The sequence below is a fragment of the Malus domestica genome, chromosome 02 (genome assembly GCF_042453785.1).
Source record: "Malus domestica chromosome 02, GDT2T_hap1".
In the NCBI taxonomy this organism is placed as follows: domain Eukaryota; kingdom Viridiplantae; phylum Streptophyta; class Magnoliopsida; order Rosales; family Rosaceae; genus Malus; species Malus domestica.
This window is the reverse complement of record NC_091662.1, coordinates 13,476,460-13,496,580: the sequence shown is the minus strand read 5'-3', so window position 1 is coordinate 13,496,580 and position 20,121 is coordinate 13,476,460. Positions and strand designations below refer to the sequence as shown.

The window sequence follows — 20,121 nt, the reverse complement described above, 5'->3', positions numbered from 1 at the left end:
ATATATACTCAATTTGTAGAATTTTTGAAAGAGACGGGTCGATGGCCCCACTTCCAACAACACCAATATTATCCTCAACTTGGTAATTACCACCTGCCTAATATGTCAAGTGTGAAGTTTTCTCACAAAGGCCTCGGTATTAGTTAATATGGTGTAATCATATTTAAATCATTGTTCTTCTTCCCTCTAGCTGATATGGGATAACCAACATGCCCTTGTACGTGGAACCCCAATTAGTGGGTCATATGTGGAAGATTCACACATCGACAACCATATTGAGTCGAGTCGGGACTCACCCCCAACATGATGGGTCGAAGGGGACCCACCCATCATCGTGCAGGGCCATAGGGGAACCACCTAATCACATGGCAGTATGGGCTCGTCCCCTGGCTTTGATACCATGTAGAATTATCAAATAGACAAGCCAAAAGCCCGCTTTCAACAACACAAATATTGTCCGGAACTTGTTGATTATCACCTGCACAATCCGTCAGGTGTTGGGTTTTATCACAAAAATCTCAGTATTAGTTGGAGTGAGGTTAGGATATTTAAACTCTTATTTTCTCAAAGATACAGTCGATGTAGGATATTTCAACAAGTCCGCTCACGTGGAACCCAATTAGTGGGACACACGTAGAAGATCGACACATCAACAACCACGTGGAGCAAATGGGACTCACCCTACATGCGGGGCCAAGGGATACATCATCATCACACGGGGCCAAGGAGACCCACCCATCAAGTGGCAGTACTAGCCTGCTTCTTGGCTCTGATACCATGTAGAAAATATCAAAGAGACGGGCCAAAGACCCACTTCCAACAATATCAATATTATCCCCAACTTGTTAATTACCACTTGCAAAGTACGACAAGTGTGAAATTTTATTACAAAAGACTTCAGTATTAGTTAAAGTAGGGTAATCATATTTAAACTCTTCTTTCTTCTTCCCTTTGGCCGATGTGGGATAGCCAACACAATTACAACGAGAAAAGTTTAATAAATGCTAATGAGACTCTTTCAAATTGGGGTTGTCCATGGACTCTCTGTCATCTTACAGTTTAAGTTAATTTATGTGTCAATATTATAAAATATTGTGCCAAAATAACATGAGATGACAAATAATTTATAGAGATTACACTTTTGAGAAAGTCTCATTTGTATTTCTCTATATTTAATGTACAAATTACTCATTTAGTATTATGATCTAGTGGTATTTCTCTTTACTTGTAAGTGAGAGGTTTTAGATTTAATTCTCTCCAAAGACGAATTTGAACCATATTATTGCTAACCTATTGTGAGATTCAGCCAACCTCCTCTCCTTAGTGTAGATAATATCGTATGTCAAAAAAAAAATAATGTACAGGATTAGATATGACATGATGAATACATGCATGTAGATCTGGCATTCGTGTCGTGTTTTTCGTGTTCATGTCGTTTTCGTGTCATACCCGATATCTTAACGGGTCGTGTCATGTAACACCTGTTAAAATAAATGGGTAAAATGACCCGACCCCATAATATTAACAGGTAATATGACCCGACCAGTTACACGTTAAGGAAAATATATTTTAAACCAATAAATAATCAAATGAAAAATATAATACTAAATAAGTATATACCATATTGTCACATCCAAAACATAAAAACGCAATTTTCTTTTAAGTATATTTTCACTTACCTAAAGTCTTTAATAGTTTTTTAATTAATGTAGAAGTGTAAAAAATATAGAAAAAAATATATAAATGTTCGTAATGACAAGTTTTACAACTTTCATGAAGAGTTTAACTTCGAAATTCGCCATTATAATCATATAAATCATAGATCAAAATTTAACCGTTGATTGTTGTTTACATTTACACTTATTGTTCTCATCAAATTTTGTTTTTTTATTTTTTCTTTTCAAATTTTCTTTTTTGAAAATTTGATCTATTAGAGGATGCAGGAAGATGAACAGTTTGGATTGTTGATATTATATTCAGAGTTTTACGGTTAATGAAAATATTGCTTGATGTTTAGTTTCTACAAACTATATGACATCGACTCATATTTCAGTTAATCGTAAATATCGAAACGTGATATCAAAGATCTGAACCGTTCATCTTCTTACATCCGCCAGATGATCATGTTTTAAAAAAAAAAAAATTTAAAAATGAAATTCAGTAAGAAGAATAAAGCGTAAATAACAATCGATGGTTAAATATAAATTTAAGGTTTATGAATTATAGTGTTGGATTTTGAAGCTGACCCCTTTATGAAAATTGTAAAGTTTGTCACTATGAGTGATTGTATAATTTTTTTACATTTTTTACACTTCTACAATAATTATTATTAATTTTGACCCTCAAATAAAAAACATTATTCATGAAGGTTCGGAGGATTTTTAAAATCTAAACGATAATGTAAGTGTAACAATTATCTATTCGTGGATGAATAATAATGAATCACGAGTGTTTATATGTTCTTTCACATTTTTCATATTTGTATGTATGTCTTCTTAGTTCTTGCCTATACAAATACTATATTAGTTTATTTTAATTTTAGACAACAACATGTTAAGTAAAATTTATCATAGTAATGATAATAAGGAACTCTCATAACAAAAATAAATAATGACTAAAACTTTTTTTTAGGGGTGTGATATCCACACACCCCATTTTACTTCTCACACACCCTTCTAATTTTCGGCCGTCGGATCGGATGAATTGAAGAAGATCAACGGATAGAAATTAATAAGGGTGTGTGAGAAGTAATTTGGGGTGTGTGGATAGCACACCCTTTTTTTTAAACTTATATAGAATAATAATACAAAAATATATATTTAATATAGAATATATTGTATATATTAATATGGCTATTGTATTTTATAATAAATCTTTTAGTAATTAAACTTTAAAATTATCAAAATAATTTTTTTCTTAACAAGTCAAAACAGGTTACCCACGTATTACCCGCGTGTATACCTGTTAAGAATCCGTTATTAACAGGTTCTTAACGGGTCTCCCGATAATGACCCGATAAGTTATCGTGTTGATCCAAAATTCATTATTTTTGTGTCATTTTCATGTCGTGTCAGAAACTATCGGGTCTACATGCATGTGGGTTGGGAATATGGGACGTCCTGATGTGATAAAATTCCATATTCTAAATAGACCCCGACTAATGCGTATGTGTCCTCTCCTTATGGGGCAGTACAGCTTTTATAGGGCTCCTCACCCTTCGTCCTCTTTTGATTAAAGTGGTCAATAATTCTCTCTCCACCCTCTCTCTCGCTAGCAGCATGTCCCAACAAATATTCCTGTCATTTCCTTTGTACCATTCATGCAAGTGGAACCATAAATCGTTTCTCGTATCAAATCTGCTAGTTTAGGAGTTTAACGATTGATGATGTACACCTTATATATTGTTTAATATACAACACACGGTTTCCAAGTTATGAACTATGTAGGTTTGGCTTTTCTCAGTTCTTGAGTTAAAATAGATGCATTAAATCACATAAATTCACGATTCCCTTTGTTTTAAACAAAGACTATGCAGCAAAATGCAAGTCACAAATATTACCATAAGAAAATTATCCATGATGTTATGATCACTTTTCATCAATTTTGTATTACAAGAAGGATAATTTGAATTATACATGCCGTGAACTATCAAAAATGATAATTTTAAAACCAATAGGGACAAAAGTACATTTTCCTTGCAAAAAAAAATTCAAGTACTAAATTTGTGAATTTAGTGATGATATGACTGTGACTCGATTTGGATTATTGATCAAGCTGATTGTAGTATATACAAGTTTATAGGCTGATAACACTACAAGCATTTCTCTATTTTATAAGTTAAAAAATATCATAATCTCTAATATGTGGGTGCAAGTCGAACTCAATATCAATAAACAAAGTTACACAACAAAAACAGAATCCTTTCTAGATGAAATTTATTCGTTAGGTAAAATAAGATTTCATCGTCTACTCTTTTGCCCGACAAAATTCGTTGCGAACATCGTCGATACAGATTTTACCCGACAAATTGTACATAGTTGTTTGGCAAGCCATAGTTTCTTGACGAGAATATTTCGTTGAGTAAAGTGAGTTGGCCAAGTTTGCCCGATGAATAAATCTTGCCCAATCCCATCATTTCGTCGGGTTTCCATTAACAAAATTTTTTTTTAAATATTATGTCAGACGCAAGTAATCGTCGTGAAAACCTTTAAAATTTATTTTTAAAAAGAAATTCTTAGTTTAAATTATATTAATCTAAAAATAATTATTCGTGCAAATGTATATAAAAATCATAAACTAAGTGCGACTACTGGGGTGATTGGTGGAATGGCAGCTGAAAATCGCTAGAAGGATCCAGAAGGTGAATGCCAGAGGCTGCCATTACTTGGGTCATCTCAGCAATGTGTCGTGGAAGGGGCCTCCTCTCGCTGGCATGCAGCTGCTTTTGAGCTTCTTCTCGCTGGCGCGCTCCTTCCCAAGCTTCTTCTTCTCATTGTCGTAGGTCCGTTAGCTCAATCTCCAATTGCTGCAGTATGGAAGACATCCCGCTTGAAGTCTGAGACTTAGATGAAGAAGATCTCCCGAGGTCCCGAACCCGACCTACTTCTAGGTCGTGGAGTTCTTTTCCTTTCCATCACACAACCCCATCTATCAATAACTATAGAGACACCTCTAGATTGGGTGTCAGCTCCTCCATTGGCATGTCCGGTTGCTGCTGGTAGAGGTTGGCGAGGCACTTGTCCTTCTTTTTAGACATAAAAATAAATAAATAAATAAAACCAATTAAGATTCCCGATCATAAGTTTAAAACTTTGAAGTGTAACGAATTTTGAAATTAAAATTTTAAGTAGAATACTTACATAAATGTCATTAACCACCTGGTTGCCATTATGATCATTCGTATCCCCAAGCCTCGACTTCCGAGAAAAACGAACCCTTATCACGTCGTTCTTGGACTCGAAAAGTGAGGGGATGAGAACAAGAGTGATAAATGTACGGCTTCGCTTCTCGGTTAACCTTATTTGCAGCCGATTTACGCTGTAAAATAAAAAAAAAAATATTAAATTTTAATTTTTAATTTTTTTTTTTTAAGAAATTAGGGCTTTAAAAATGACCACACATCCACTCTCACTGGTCATTCCTCTCTGCAAACTCCGGGGGTGGATATTTTTTTAAGAAATTAGGGCTTTAAAAATGACCACACATCCACTCTCACTGGTCATTCCTCTCTGCAAACTCCGGGGGTGGATGGTTAGGAGCTTCAACAGAAAATGCTCTAGTACAGGTACTGCTTGTACTTCCACTCCTCGGTGGGAAATTACGTTTGCCTGAAGAAAATTTTAGAGTATTTCTTCGGTAAATCCTTTAATATGGGGGGAAGTTGATTGTATACGTTTGCCTGACAAAAGTAACACTGTGGCCTGACAAATTTATGTACGTTTGCCAAACGATCTGAACCTACTTCGTCGAACAAACATAAAATAAAATATTATTTATTTATTTATTTATTTTCAAACGGTTAAAAGATAATTGAATTTGATTATCAGGTTTTTAATCTTTGGTTTTACTCACAATTAGCGTTCTTAAATTTTTTATCAAAATCGGAACTAAAATAACTGATAACTTCTAATGATCCGTTTGTACGCATCAAGGGATTTCGTCTCATTACCTAATTCCCGAAGGTTCGTTTTTGGTATTTTTGACGTATGCGATCTCAAAGTATATGCAAACAAATTTGACTGTTGGATTGTTGAAATTAGTTTCGTAGACTATGTATCTCGTCAAAACAATATTTTCAACAAATACTTAGAGTTAATTTTATATTTCCATTAAGTAGAATATAAGATTTTTGTGGTAGTCACTGGTATAAATATTTTAAAGTGATGATCAGGTCCGTTCATTGTATTCTTCTAGGGTCAGAAGTGTAATTGTAAAAAATCATCATATCGAAGCTAAGATAACCGTTAAATCAGAATTTTTCGTTTCTAAACGTTGTAAGATTTTGTCACATTACCTAAGTCCTGAAAGTTTTTTTTATGGTAAGTTGGCGTATGCGATCTCAGAGCATTCCAAACAAGTTTGATTGTTGGATCATTGAAATCAGTTTCGTAGATTGCGTATCTCGTCAAACTAATAGATTCAACAAACACTTAGTTTATTCTATACTTCCATTAAGTAGAAAATAAGATTTTGTGGTAGTTAACCACTAGTGTAAATATTTTAAATTGATGATCAGGTTCATTCATTGTATTCCTCTGGGGTTGAGACTGTAGTTGTAAAAATCATCAAAATCATAGCTAAAATAATAATTAAATCGTGATTTTTCATGTCTAACCATTGAGGGATTTCGTCACACTACCTAATCCTTGAAAGCTTGTTTTTGGTGATTTAGAGTATATACAAATTAATTTGTTGGTTGGGTCGCTCAAATCAATTTTGTAGACTACAAAAATCATCGAAGGAATTGAATATGCCAAAATGTCCCTCACCTTTGCCTGAGGAAATAGTATATGTTGCCCTACGAATTGTATAAATTTGCGCAACGAAACTTGAATGTTTTGTCGCGCAAAGGTTGCCATATTACTCGCCAAGTTTTTCCCTTGGCGTGAAAACTTTACCCGACGAATGACACTTTGCCTATCAAACTACTTTCGTCGGATAAAAGCCTCTAAAGAAATCAAGACGTTAACCGCTTTGTCCGATGAACATTTGTATTCCGTCAGGTAAAGTTATTTGCTTCACGAAAGTCGGTTCATCAAGCAAATTATAATTTCTAGTAGTGTTATAAGGGGACCGATGCTATCATATAACTGTATCCATTATTTTCACAAATAGCAACTTGAAATAAATATATGAATGTTGCTAGCTCGTACATAAAATATTCTTTGGTCATATAGAAGGGGCCGGATGCATTGAAAGTGGGTTGTACTGAATTAAACCTTATAATTCAGCCACTTTCTGATGTAAATGCCCTAGGGCCCTTGATTGTCCTAATCAATCTTACCTACAATCACGAAAACATTAGTCCCTAATCTGGATTTATTCAAAATCTTCAACGTCACATAAAGGACATATTTTGTCATTAGGGTTTGTTTTCTCACTACTCTCTTGGGATCCTCAGTTATATCCCTTTCCAAACTGTTGAATGCAAACATTATCTTTGCGTTTTTGTAAGGATATGCATATCATATCATATCACAGAGTTGCAGCTAACCTGCTAGCTGGGTTACTACTACTAGCGATCTAGCACTGCTGAGAAAAGGTCGACACCAAATTCCTTCAAAGGATAAAAATGGATGGCCCTTAATCCTATAACATTCCTCTTACACGGGTCCCCCCTAGGTTGAATTATTTACAACGGAAATGAAATGAAATAGACAAATAGCTAGGTCATGCTCAGCAAAACCTAGAGGGAACAGAGTGTAGCTAGGGACTTAGGGTTTCAAACCTGACAATTGCTAGGATGGACAAAATCCATGGTGCAGAGGAAGCATAGATCATGTCCCTTGACAAATCTATGCATGCATGTGGATTGGTGGTTATTGGATATATAGCAGATCAAGAACTTACAACAGTGAGATAAATGAGATAAATGACCTTTTAGGCGGAATTTTCTATTGTGTTTCGGATATCCTAAAATTTTAATTGTTAGATTATTGGCCCAAGATACAAGATACATTGATTAAATTTTTGCAATTGTAATTTTCAAATTATAGTACTTCCAAAACGGTATAAAGTTTTTAGAACTTAGGCAAGCGAAATAATGTATCACTGACAAGTCTAACATATCGTTGTAAGATAATGGGATTCTTGTGTACTATTATATAACACGCGGTTCATGACCAAGGTCTTGTTAATCCTTTTAAATATTTCTATTATCAAGATTGAGATTTTCTTATTTTGTTCTTTATAAGAGTTTGTGATCAGTGGCACGCAACTACATAAATATATTTTTTTTTAGTCAAAACATAATTTTTTTTTCTTCTAGAAAACCATAATTAGATACAGTCACTACCATGGTTAATTTCATTTGCACCCTATAAATTGGGATAATTTTCTAAATGTCATAGATTTTAATTTTCTTATATTGCATTCTGAGGTATCGAAATTGTATTGTGCGTTTATTTTGATTAATCGTATGGTAATTAATAAATTGATGACATAGTAAGTTTGAGACTCTTATATAATCTAACATGTAAGTCACATTTACACTTCATTGACAAAAAAAGTGTATTATTTTTATAGATGATTAGACGTCCAAAAAGACAAAAGGTAAACTAATACAATTTTCAAAACTTGAGTGCAATGTAAAAAAAAATTAAAACCTCACAACTCATTTTAAAAATTACCCTAAATCTGAAGGGTCTAAAATATAGTTAGTTCAAACACGACTCTGAGTTATTAGGACGCTAAATTCATACTTTGTAAAGGATTAGACTTAGTGCCTGATTTATTTGCAAATAAACCTATCTAAGTGGTGGTATGGTATCAGCTGTATTGTAAGGCCTGAATTATTCTCTACCAAAACAGCTGATGGATGGAGCCCATGTGATACTTTTTTCTGATGGGACTACTGCTGATTTCCCATCACACAAATAATACAACATCTAAATCAGCGTTCTACCACGGGATTAACTTAAATCAGCCTGCACTAAATAAGTATATATGTGTTCCCTGGACCTATATGATTAGGTACGCTCCAACAACTCCCACATTTTCAAGACATATTTGGAGCCGTCATAGTTTCACATATTCATAGCATGCAACTTGCTGCCAACTGAGGTAACATTGCCGATAAGAAAGAGTAATATTAGGGAGAATAAATTTATAGATTAAATTTACAAATTAAATAATATGTCATCAATAGGAAATGAGCACATTTATAAACTTTTAAGTAATATTCCAATTATCAACTTTCATGTTATTTAGTTTACAAAATTTAGTTTCCCTAGTATTACTCTGTATGAAATTATGGATTATTGATATATAAAAATCGAGCAAACTTTGAAACTTGAGCCTCAAATTGTGGATAATTAGGTTATCTAAGACATGCGTGTTTTGGGTTATATTATAATTCATATAACAATAATGCTATTCTTACCATATTTTGGTACCACAATTGTATAACACCTTAGGTGTAACATCCCACATAGACCAACGGAGAGGGGGGTGATGTGCCTTATATGTATATGCCCACCTTCATATAGCACGATGCATTTTGGGAGCTCACTAGCTTCGGGTTTTGTTAGAACTCCGAAGTTAAGCGAGAATGGGTCAGAGCATTCCCAGGATGGGTGACCCACTGGGAAGTTCTGCTTGTGTGAGTTCCTAGACACAAAACCGTGAGGGTGCGGTCGGGGCCCAAAGAGGACAATATCATGCTACGACTGAGTCGAGCCTAGGTCGGGATGTGACATTACGTGGCATTTGATGTGGATAGCCACATCATTTAAATTAATTAGCATTTAATTTTAAAATGTTAATCAATAATTAATAAAAATATTGTTAATTAAATGATAATTGTGGTATACGAGGAGTCTCATTCTTCCACCTAAGATAATTTAAGTGTTTTAATTAATAAAAAATTGAAATTAAATGATGTAGCTTGTCTAACTCATCTGTCACCTAAGATGGTAAAAAAATGTGGTATAAAATTATGGTAAGAATAACATTACTCTTCATATAACCCTAAACTCTTAACTAAGAGAGCTATTATTGAGACTTCAAAAAATTTTGGTTCGCACTACAAGTATATAGAAATATAACGGAAAATACACTTTTATTATATTTATTATTAATGAGAATGGGAAGATTGGAAACTGTTACATTAATTTAGGAGACTTTTAAATTATGGGTAGAAACACAACAATAATTTACCATAATATTGGACCACATGCAATGGAAAATACTCTTAAAAAGTGTAGAATGACTTTTTAGTGAAAGAAATTTCATTAAAAATAGTAAAAAATGCACTTATGACAGACATGTTAAACGTGCCTCTTAAAACAACTGAAGAGACTATACATGTCAAAAGAATATCATAGTATAAGCCCTACAATTACAAACACATCAAAAATACAATACGGTTCTTCCATCATGAAGGACCTTTAGTCCTAAATCCTAAACTCTAGTCCTAAATCATTGCAATCTCGAAAACTACCTTAGAAGCTCCACGAGAAAAAGACCGCACCACTGTCTAATAATTTTGCAATTTTAGCAGAAAAGCCCTGCTACGAATTCTTCTTTTTGTTTTACATATATCCTTGCAGAAACTATTAAAATATAATCACTTTCACATTCTCATCAATCACTAGATAATTTAGTCCTACCTAATGCAATTAAGATTGTGACCTGTGTCAAGACTCAAAGATTAATTGATGGGTTTTAGGTACTCCGCATCAGTCCAAATCACGTCGGCAGTCGGCTGGCACCACTGAGATTATTACCTTAAGCACGCTCAGTTTCTCAATGCACATGTTAATGCTCATTATTCTATATATGGATAATATGTATTAATGTCAAAGTTCCTCGTAAGGAGACAAAAAAAGTTCCAATTATAGGATAGGAATAATCGATCGTACGTCGTTTGTCTTCTCCAACTACCCAACACCGTATCGTCACCGTAGATTGCATATCTTCATCTGCCCGGTGGGTTTTGTGTGGGTAAATAATTAAACATGCTTAGTATTTTGTGTCGTAGTTCTATCTTCAATGGTTTGGCTTCTATATAAACGTCTGTATTTGAATTTAATAAAATCTTCTATCATTTGACAAAAATATAATAATTAAACAAGCACAAGTATATTATAAAAATAAAGTGATTTATGCTTACTTTTTTTTTAATCTTTGTACATTTTTATATGTATTTATTTTTATAAAAATTAAATTAAAATATAGTAAAATAAAATCAAGAACATGAATTAAGAATAATAATAAAATGCAGCTAGTCATTACATCAAAGGTCCATTGTTTGATTAATTGGATGGAAATAGTTGCTTGCAATATTGCTACATCTTTCTTTTCCACAAGACAAATAATTTTGATTTGTATTCCATCATTGGAAGACTTTGTGGGTGACAATACTTGAGGCTGTATCAATTTCAACTAATTAGAAGCATAAATTTGGAGGATTGGAAGACTTTGTTGGTATCAATATTTGAGGACGTTAACTTTCAACTAATTAGAGGCATAAATTTGGAGCATTAGAAGACTTTGTGGGTTACAATATTCAACATTGGTATTGTATGTATCACTTTCAACTAATTACTAGAGGCACAAATATGAAGGCTATATATGGTTGGTTTCTTCATCTAATTCTGTCTTTTTATCATGATTCATTTCCAGCTTTATTGTTTGATGGCGACATTATTGTTTAAATTTTCTCCCTTGTCAACGACAACATAATACTGACTTGTTTAGTACATATTGATGTTAATATGTGACATTTAGTCTCTTAACGTGCACAATGGTGAGTCCAATTTTGTGTTGCTCAATTTGACTATGACTACTTCATCACTTATCTAATTTCTTAACTCTAAGAAAATGAGCACATTAATTAGAATTGGACTCCACAATGATATGAGTCTAATAATATTATCTCACGCCAATCTATTATCTGTGTTTGCACTCTTCAAGGGATTGTCTAAGATACCTTTTCACAATTTAGCATGCATTGGAAAGATGTATTTATAGTGTTGGAGAACAATTCAAAATAAAATAAAGGAAATAATTACATGAATTAAAATGATTCTAACTTGATTGAATCACATATAGGAGGTTAGTGCAAAAGCTATGTCTTTCGAACAGCATTTCCGTCCCATTCTTGTGCTTGTGATTTTACGACGTCTACTTGACTAGGATACAACTATCTAATTCTACAATCTGCACTGGATTATAGAATTGGTTGGGGTGTGCTATCCACACACCCTTTTTTACTTCTCACACACCTCTTGTTAATTTATGTCTGTTGATCTTCTTCAATTCATCTGATCCGACAGCCGAAAACTAAAAAGGTGTTGGAGAAGTAAAAAGGGGTGTGTGGATATCACACCCCTATAGAATTATGGTGAATTGCTTTGTGTGTTTACTCTCTGGAAATTTTGTATGGAAGAGAAAGAGGAAAAGAATGAATCTGTTGGAAACTGAGACTGCAAATATATAGGTTGTTTCATACCCTTTCAAATACCCATTGAATGTATTTGAAAGTGCACAACTCTTTCTAAAAGATGTGTATCTTAATCAAAACATTTTTTAATTAATATGTTAATTAAAAATTTAATTCGAAATTAAAATTAATGAACTCTGATTAATTTTAACTTCCCCCAAGGCCTAAGGCCCTTGTCTTGATTAATTTAAATTAATTATATTAAGTTATATTACACAAGCTTAATCCACACAACCATAAGGCCCAAGCTTATCCATTACCAAATGGTCCAATACCTAACTACTAGCATAAAAGACAAAACATATATAAATGCCCCCGATGTGGGACATGGAGTCTCAAAACTCCACCAATACCCTACATTTTGAGATGACTATTAGGTCCTAGAGAAACTAGGATATGAGAGTAAACAATAGATATGACATACATCAGGAGAGGTGTCATTTGGACTTAAACCTACCTTAGTATATATTTATCGGATTTACCAGATGACGCAATGAATATAAAATTTGGAATTGTTCATCTTTGCAGTAAACCAAGATGATAAGAAAAACTAAAGGATATATATGGTTACAATATTGAAGATTGGTATTGCATATATCACTATCAACTAATTACTAGAGGCACAAATATGAAGGATATATATGGTTGGTTTCTTCATCCAATTCTGTCTTTTTATCATGATTCATTTCCAACTTTATTATTTGATGGCGACATTACTATTTAAATTTTCTTCCTTGTCAACGACAACATAATACTGACTTGTTCATACATATTGATGTTACTATGTGACATTTAGTCTCTTAACATGCACAATGATGAATCCAATTTTGTGTTGCTCAATTTAACTATGACTACTGTATTACTTATCTAATTTCTTATCTCTAACAAAATGAGCACATTAATTAGAATAAGAGTCCACAATGATATGAGTCTAATAATATTATCTCACGCCAATCTATTATCTGTGTTTGCACTCGTCAAGGGATTGTCTAAGATACCTTTTCACAATTTAGCATAGATTGGAAAGATGTATTTATAGTACTTATCATGGTATAGGAGCCCAAATATCAACGAAAGTTAGTACTTTTTTAGATGCGGCCAGTTACTACCAATTCTCAAGCATCAATTTCAGTGGGTTCTTTTCGAATCTAATAGCCGTCCCACTGCAAAATGAGGATTAAGACGAAAATGGAATGAGGTTTTTCTAATTTAGTACGTTAATATAATTTTTTTTCAAAGCAATATGAATTTCAGGTACATCATATGAGATTTATGAGAATTAGAGTTTTTTTTTCTCCTTTTTTCTAATTAAGGATTTAAAGTGAGGCGCAAGGCTTATGCCTTATTCGCCTTGCCGCTTTGCCGCCTTAACGGATGCTTAACAGATGTAAGTCACTCTTTTGGTGTCATTATTTTACTTGTTTAGCTTCTAGTTGGGGTTTTGGTTGTAAGAGGGATATTGTCTTTAATTTGTTTTAGCCAGTAAAAATATTAAAAACCATCTTATAGACTCTTACACAATGAGCCAGTTTGCAAGGCCTTCATTACTATAGTTCAAGACAAAGGTCCAAGGTCTAGGGAGGGAGGAAGATGAAACAAGCATGACAATTAAAAGTGGGGGTGTGATATCCACACATCCTATTTTACTTCTCACACACCTTTTTAATTTTCAATCGTTGGATCAGATGAATTAAAGAAGATCAACATACATAAATAATTAAGGGGTGTGTGAGAAGTAAAATAAGGTGTGTGGATAGCACACCCCTTAAAAGTACTTTATCACTGAAACTATGATACTTCTGACCACCCCATCTTGAGATGAGAAGAATTAGATAATACATAGTACTCACTAGTGAGTATTTTATGGAGAAGAGATCCTTTTTGGATCTCTTCCACCAAGGCCACCAAATCAAGTGATCCAGGCCTTTCAAATTTCATCTAACGGGCCACCTATTTTGACCCCTTAAAAGTTATAATAATTTTTGGCCGTTGGATGAAATTTGAAAGGCCCGGATCACTTGATCCGGTGGCCTTGGTGGAAGAGATCCTCTAATCTATGTACTCATTTTTTGAGTTGGCCAATCAAAAAATGACATGTGTTCCTTGTTTTTTAATGCCCAAGAAAAATTAATAAGTATGTCCATTATTTTTGTGTTTATTGACACTCTTAAATAGTCATCATTATTTTGTTTGGAATAAATTGAAATGATATGAGTGCAAGATGATTATTTTGGTTGAATAAGAGCACCCACAATTTATCTTATAGCATTTGTTTTTGTGGTTGCTATTGCAGGCATGAGCGTAACCACATTGGTTAGAGCGTATGCATTCTGCCTAAATCTGAATTCGAATCTCCATCCCCATAGATAATAATAGATCTGAATTTGAATCTCCATTCCCATAAATAATTTAGACTAATTTAATGTAGAATATCGTCATTTCAAATGGGAAAAGAAATATGGAGAGCCGAATGAATAAATTTGTGGTTCAAATAGAACCCATAGAAACAACATTGGGCCTACTCCTAATTGGAGGAAAAAAACTACAAGCTTCATGTTGAGTCTTGGCCCCATTTATCAAGCCCAAAAACCACCAAAAAGGCTAAAAGAAAAGCCCAACTTTAAAATAAAGTTTGCACCTCCTCCTCCAACATCACCAAGTTAAAATCCGATTAAGATTAAACTTACAGTCGAAGACTTCGATTACTTCAAAACTTAACACAAACACACACTCCGATCAAAAACGTAAAAGCGTTTAACTTACGCCAATCGCTCCCCTCACCACCGCGAAATTTCCACTCCAATTTCTCGCAGAAATCTGGGGTTTCCGTAATCGCTCTGAATCCCAATTCACTGCCATCGCCGAGAGCACCATGAACTGTGAAGTTTGCCAGCTCAAAGAATTGGTATGATTCTCTCTTTCTCTGTGTGTGTGTGTGTGTGTTTTTCTTTTCTAATAATTTACAGAAATAATTTTTTATTTGAAAATTGGAGTTTTACTGCTGTTTCAGGAAGTCGAGCACTTTGAGATACGGGAAGTTCTGCGCTGTAAGTTAGCAATAAAAAATCATACTTTCTTTGACATTGAATTTCAAGTAATTTAATTTGTTTGGTTTTTTTCAACTTTGTCTGTGTATATGTATTAGCTTATGTCTCTGTATTACTGATATCGAAAACTCTGGAGCTTAAAGATTTTAGTATGTAGAGATTGTTTGAACAATTCAACTTCGATACGTGTTTTAGTATAATTGATGTTAAAGTATGTATCTTTATGTAAAATAATGTTTGCTTAAGTGAGGGAGTGTGTTTTCATTCATATTTGGATTTTTAGTTTCGGGTTTGCAGTGGCCTTCAGTCATCTTTTTATGATTCAATAACGATATTGAATAATGTAAACTGTACTTCAAAAATCTATGGTTGTAATGGAAGTAAAGAACTTTGAACTTTTCTTTTACATACTTTATTGTGTTCTCTGCCTAATGGCAGTCAAAAGTGGGGATCGAGAAGTTAAAAAAAGAATACATGTTCAAGGAATTGAGCTTGCAAGTGTGAAAATTTTGTTGCTGGTCATTTCTTAAAGTTTAGTATAGCATAGCATAGCATAGCATGATGAACAGAACAAATGGGTACCTTTTTGGTCTTTAAAGCCATCTCAGTTCAGGTCTATTAGGCTTTCAGATTGGTTTCTAAACAATTATGTTATTCTTCTCAGGTTCTCCTCTAGTTACATAGGATGCAAATTCCTGCACTCACTGCGCTTTCAGTATATTTGTTTTTCACGTCAGCTTACAGAACTTTATACTTGAATGTAGGCATACTTCACACAATTGTGTTTCATCGGGCTTTGGGTCTTGTGCGGCCCAAAGATGTTGATTTAGAACTTTTCGAAATTACATATGTAAGTACTTTCTATGCTCTATACATTGGTTTCTTTTGATTCAGACCTTTTCGAAATATCATTCGTGCACATGCATCTTAGTTAGCAGCAGTTAACTTGGAATGATTTTTTCTTCTCAGTTTATTTGTCCCAGCTTATTGGATGAATGAGAATGATTATAGGGATCAATATTGATGTATTGCATGACTTTTCCCTTTAACCAAATAGTACTGTGTTTTGACTTCCCCAACTGAATTATACATTTACCAGCATGCTTTTCTTGGAGCACTAATGCCAACTGAAAATTCTTACAATCGCAATGAAACTTCAGCTGGAAATTAGTTTTTTCATCATGTTTGTTTGTTTGTCGAAATTTTGCCATCAGATCCTGTATATTTATATTTTGAGATGAATCTTTATGATTATAATGCTGCGGATTCTAATCATCCTCAATGTGGGAGTGGGATTGAGCTGATGTGTACATTCTGATCTTAAGCCTCTGATATGTGTGTATTGTGTCTAAATCTTCCTTTTTGTCCAGGTGCAATGCGGAGATATTGAACTTGAGAAAAAAATAGATGAGAAGATTGAGCAATTCATTAGTTGGGTAGAGAAACACCCAAACAAGAAAAGTCAGGTTTGTGCTTGCCGTTGGTTTTAAGTAATCATCCAATCACAAGTAAAATTTATCAATTCTAGGAAAGATAATTCTTGTTCAATCATTATTTTGAATCACTTGTTTGATTTCTCAATATATATTTTTCTGAGAAAGTTTCCTACATTAACTGCCATGATTTGTGATGCAGGTCTGCTTGTCTTTCTTTGAAGAGAAAAACAAACAGGCAACTTGGTTTACGCACAAAACAGAAAGGTTATACTGGGAACAATGGTATATAAATTTGAATGTGGCCCAACACCTGAAAGTACATTCGGGCAAATCTCATAATTCTAAAGTTGTAGTTGATCCAGGAGGTACAATTATCGTGTACTGAATGTGTATTCTCTGATGCTTCACTTTCTGGAAGCTATGCTGACACTGACATGTTTGACCTACGAGTGCAGAGAGTGCATTGGATGAGAGAATGGCTCGCAGAGCAGCACTTGAAGCATCTCTTCATGAGGTTTTGTTCCAAATAATAAAATTTGTGAATGAGAAGAAAGATCATGTTCCCCCGATACCACATACTGAGGGTGTAGTCTATTTCCCTCATGAAATTACCATCCCAAGGTTGGTTCTGCATTTATTCATTTATCATTTGAAACTTGATACATATATCTTACATGTTGTCTTTGACTGAATAAAAGGAATATATAATCATTGACTCTAAGAATAATTGTTGATATTACATAATGTAATTATCTTTATAGAATTTTGTCAAGGCAGAATGCGGTTGGTATCATTGATGCTAAAGATAATTGTTGATCTTATATAATGTAGTTATCTTTGTAGAATTTTGTCAAGGCAGAATGAGGTTCGTAGTTATCTGATGCCATCTATTGCAATGCAATAATTTTACTAGGAAATGCCTTGCTGCCAGAAAAGATTTTTCTGTTTGTGGAAATAGAATTTTATGGTAATTTAATATATGTACTGACAATTTTATTTTAATTTTAATTGCCTTACCTCAACTAAACTTTCCTTGGTTATATATGCAGTCGTAGTTTTTGTTCATGGTATTGGAAAAGGAATTCTGTTTGGTCGGTAGTATGCTCAGTGAGAGAACCAGCTTGGTTCGCTACGCTCATTTATGTTGTATTTTGTTATGTCTGTACACTACACATGTGAGCAGATGTACATTTCTTAGCAAACACAGGGTTGCATGTCTGAATGCATGAAAAGGTAGGCCAAAAGGTGACGGTTGATTCATAAAATGGATGTCAATGCCATAGAGTCATAGACAGTCCAAATAAACACATGATCAGAGCTTTCATTGGCCATATTGACAAGTTGAATTGGCAACGTGCTTTATATAAAAGAAAGGTTAAGACACAGTTGTGGATTGAGTTTGGTTAAAACATAGGATTTAGGAATTAGTGTTGTATGAATCAGTTGAAAAACTGTACGTTCTGAACCTCAACCCTGATGTGGATCCAATTTATTATGACTTACATAAATGTGACTTTGTTATACCACTTTACACGTTCCATCCATCTACCAAAACCAGCATGCTGATATAGGTTGGAATGCGATTCTAGTTAATGTACAGGTGAAGCCTATGTCTACGTCCTTGTTTCTTAACAAGAAGTTGTTATTGTTATTGGTGCTGCTGTCATTGTTATGATTGTTTTAAGAAATCTCTGAATCTCATGATTAGACTGCTGATTTGATATTTGTGTTGCCTTGGTCAGTTCCTCGGATTCTGCATTTGGGATGGACATGATCAAGAGGATGCTGCATACTGGCCATCCAACCATGCTCAGCTGATTATCTGCTTTTGTGAGCGCATAACGTGTTTCTAATCTGCTCCAAAAGTAAGTCAATTTCCATGTTCATGATGACTCGAAAGGTCCACGAATGTGTTAAACCGATAATCTTTTATGAGCAAGGTTTGTTTCTATGTAAAGTAAACTCGAAGTGCGTAGATTGTTATTATCTTTATGTAAATATTCCCTTCTTTCACATTCTATCTCCATTCATGTGTGTTCATCCTTTCTGGATCGTCCATTGACCTTTATATATTGAATTGGGGATTTTTCAATCCCGGTGCATGGCAGCTTAAAAGTTTAAGGTGAAACTTTGTACATTTTAGTATTTTGATTGAAGGACATTTGTGGTACACTATCGCTCATAGTTATGTGTACAATTTTAGTTTTTCTTTTTATTTTTTTTGCTTTTTAGGTGAAACGATAGCAATTTTTGGTCGGAAAAGATAAATGCATTAATCCGATAGTAGGTCACAGGCCAACTCAAAGGAAGGAAAAATAATCCAAATACATTGGGGGGAAATAGATACGTAAAAGCCCATCCCAATTAAATAAACTAAAACGAGAATCCAAATTCCTAATTTCCGACCGCAGAAAGCAGCGTCCGTTGCTATCATTGCCACAAAAGTATTGTCAACAGCTACCAAACCAACAACACTAGAGAAAACAATCGAGTGGTGAAAACGAACAAGACATCGCAACACAAAAGTACCAAACCTAGAACAAGAAGCACATCACATCCAGATTTCTTCACCAAAGACGCATAACCAAAAGATAGTCACTAAATACAAATCCCATTCACGAATCCCAACAAATATATACAAACACACTAACACATGGATAAAAGGTTAGGCTAAGGGGGGTATATAAAACACCCTTACTTTGGCCGATGCCAAGTGTATGGGGTGGGGATTGTTTACGGGGAAGGGTGGTAGAGGGGAAAAGTGAGAGGAGATGGAGTTTTGGGTTTGGAAAAGAACGGCCAGAGGAGAGGGAGGGGTGGAGAGGAGGGACATGAAGTCCAAAGGCGAGACAAACTCACGGAAAAAAATTTGAGACAAAGCTCAAGGAAATTGAGAAAAATCTCAGGAGAAAATTGAAAAAGAGAGAAGAGGATCAAGAGAAAGAGGGAAAAAGGAGAACAAGGAACTTGTACAAGGATAGCCACTGGCACCCAAGCCAAAGGCTGGGGCCAACAACAAAGAAGTTTGCAAGGTTGAGAAACTAGAGAGAGTCTCATGCGTAACTGGTTAATTGGTAATCATGATTCATAAACTATAGCAATTGTATTAGAACTGTAAGGGCATCCTATCAAATTTATTATGTTCTCAACAAAAAAATGTGTCCAAAGCAAAAGAAAAAAAAAGTCAACTTGGCCAAATTTAATAGGACCTGGCTTCTCTGCCCTCCCACTTCCCATACACTCTCATCCCCTCCTATTTGTGCGGTCACCGTTAAGCCACGTCAATATTTGATATTACTACTATTTTTTGTCTTATTATCTCTATAAAAAAATCAATATAAAATGTTGACGTGACTTAACCGTGACCGCATAAAATAGGAGGGGATGAGAATGTAAGGAAAGTGAGAGAGCAAAGAAGCCGGGTCCAATTAAATAGCCTTTATATCGATCAATATGTGTGTGTGACAATTGAATA

General features: G+C 34.2%; 1 protein-coding gene and 1 long non-coding RNA gene across 2 annotated transcripts; one reads left to right on the top strand and one right to left on the bottom strand.

Annotated features, from left to right (window-relative positions):
* Window positions 1-4,194: 4,194 nt before the first annotated feature.
* On the bottom strand, window positions 4,195-5,159 carry LOC108174664 (uncharacterized). The gene is made up of 2 exons (XR_003771708.2): window positions 4,860-5,159; window positions 4,195-4,744 (listed from the first exon to the last, which is right to left on the bottom strand). It is a non-coding gene; the product is annotated as an uncharacterized lncRNA (long non-coding RNA).
* A 9,661-nt stretch (window positions 5,160-14,820) lies between these two features.
* Window positions 14,821-18,767, top strand: LOC103402652 (autophagy-related protein 101). The gene is made up of 7 exons (XM_008341402.4): window positions 14,821-15,068; window positions 15,174-15,210; window positions 15,975-16,060; window positions 16,581-16,676; window positions 16,846-17,011; window positions 17,102-17,267; window positions 18,389-18,767. Exons 1-7 carry the CDS (start codon window positions 15,036-15,038, stop codon window positions 18,462-18,464), a joined length of 660 nt encoding a protein of 219 aa, XP_008339624.1. The 5' UTR covers window positions 14,821-15,035; the 3' UTR covers window positions 18,465-18,767.
* The last annotated feature ends 1,354 nt before the right edge of the window (window positions 18,768-20,121 follow it).

Bases quoted from the DNA above. Each gene is read 5' to 3' on its own strand.
- LOC103402652 (XM_008341402.4), top strand. From the start codon at position 15,036: ATGAACTGTGAAGTTTGCCAGCTCAAAGAATTG. The intron at 15,069-15,173 runs GTATGATTCTCT...CTGCTGTTTCAG, and splicing joins TTTGCCAGCTCAAAGAATTG to GAAGTCGAGCACTTTGAGAT. The intron at 15,211-15,974 runs GTAAGTTAGCAA...ACTTGAATGTAG, and splicing joins GATACGGGAAGTTCTGCGCT to GCATACTTCACACAATTGTG.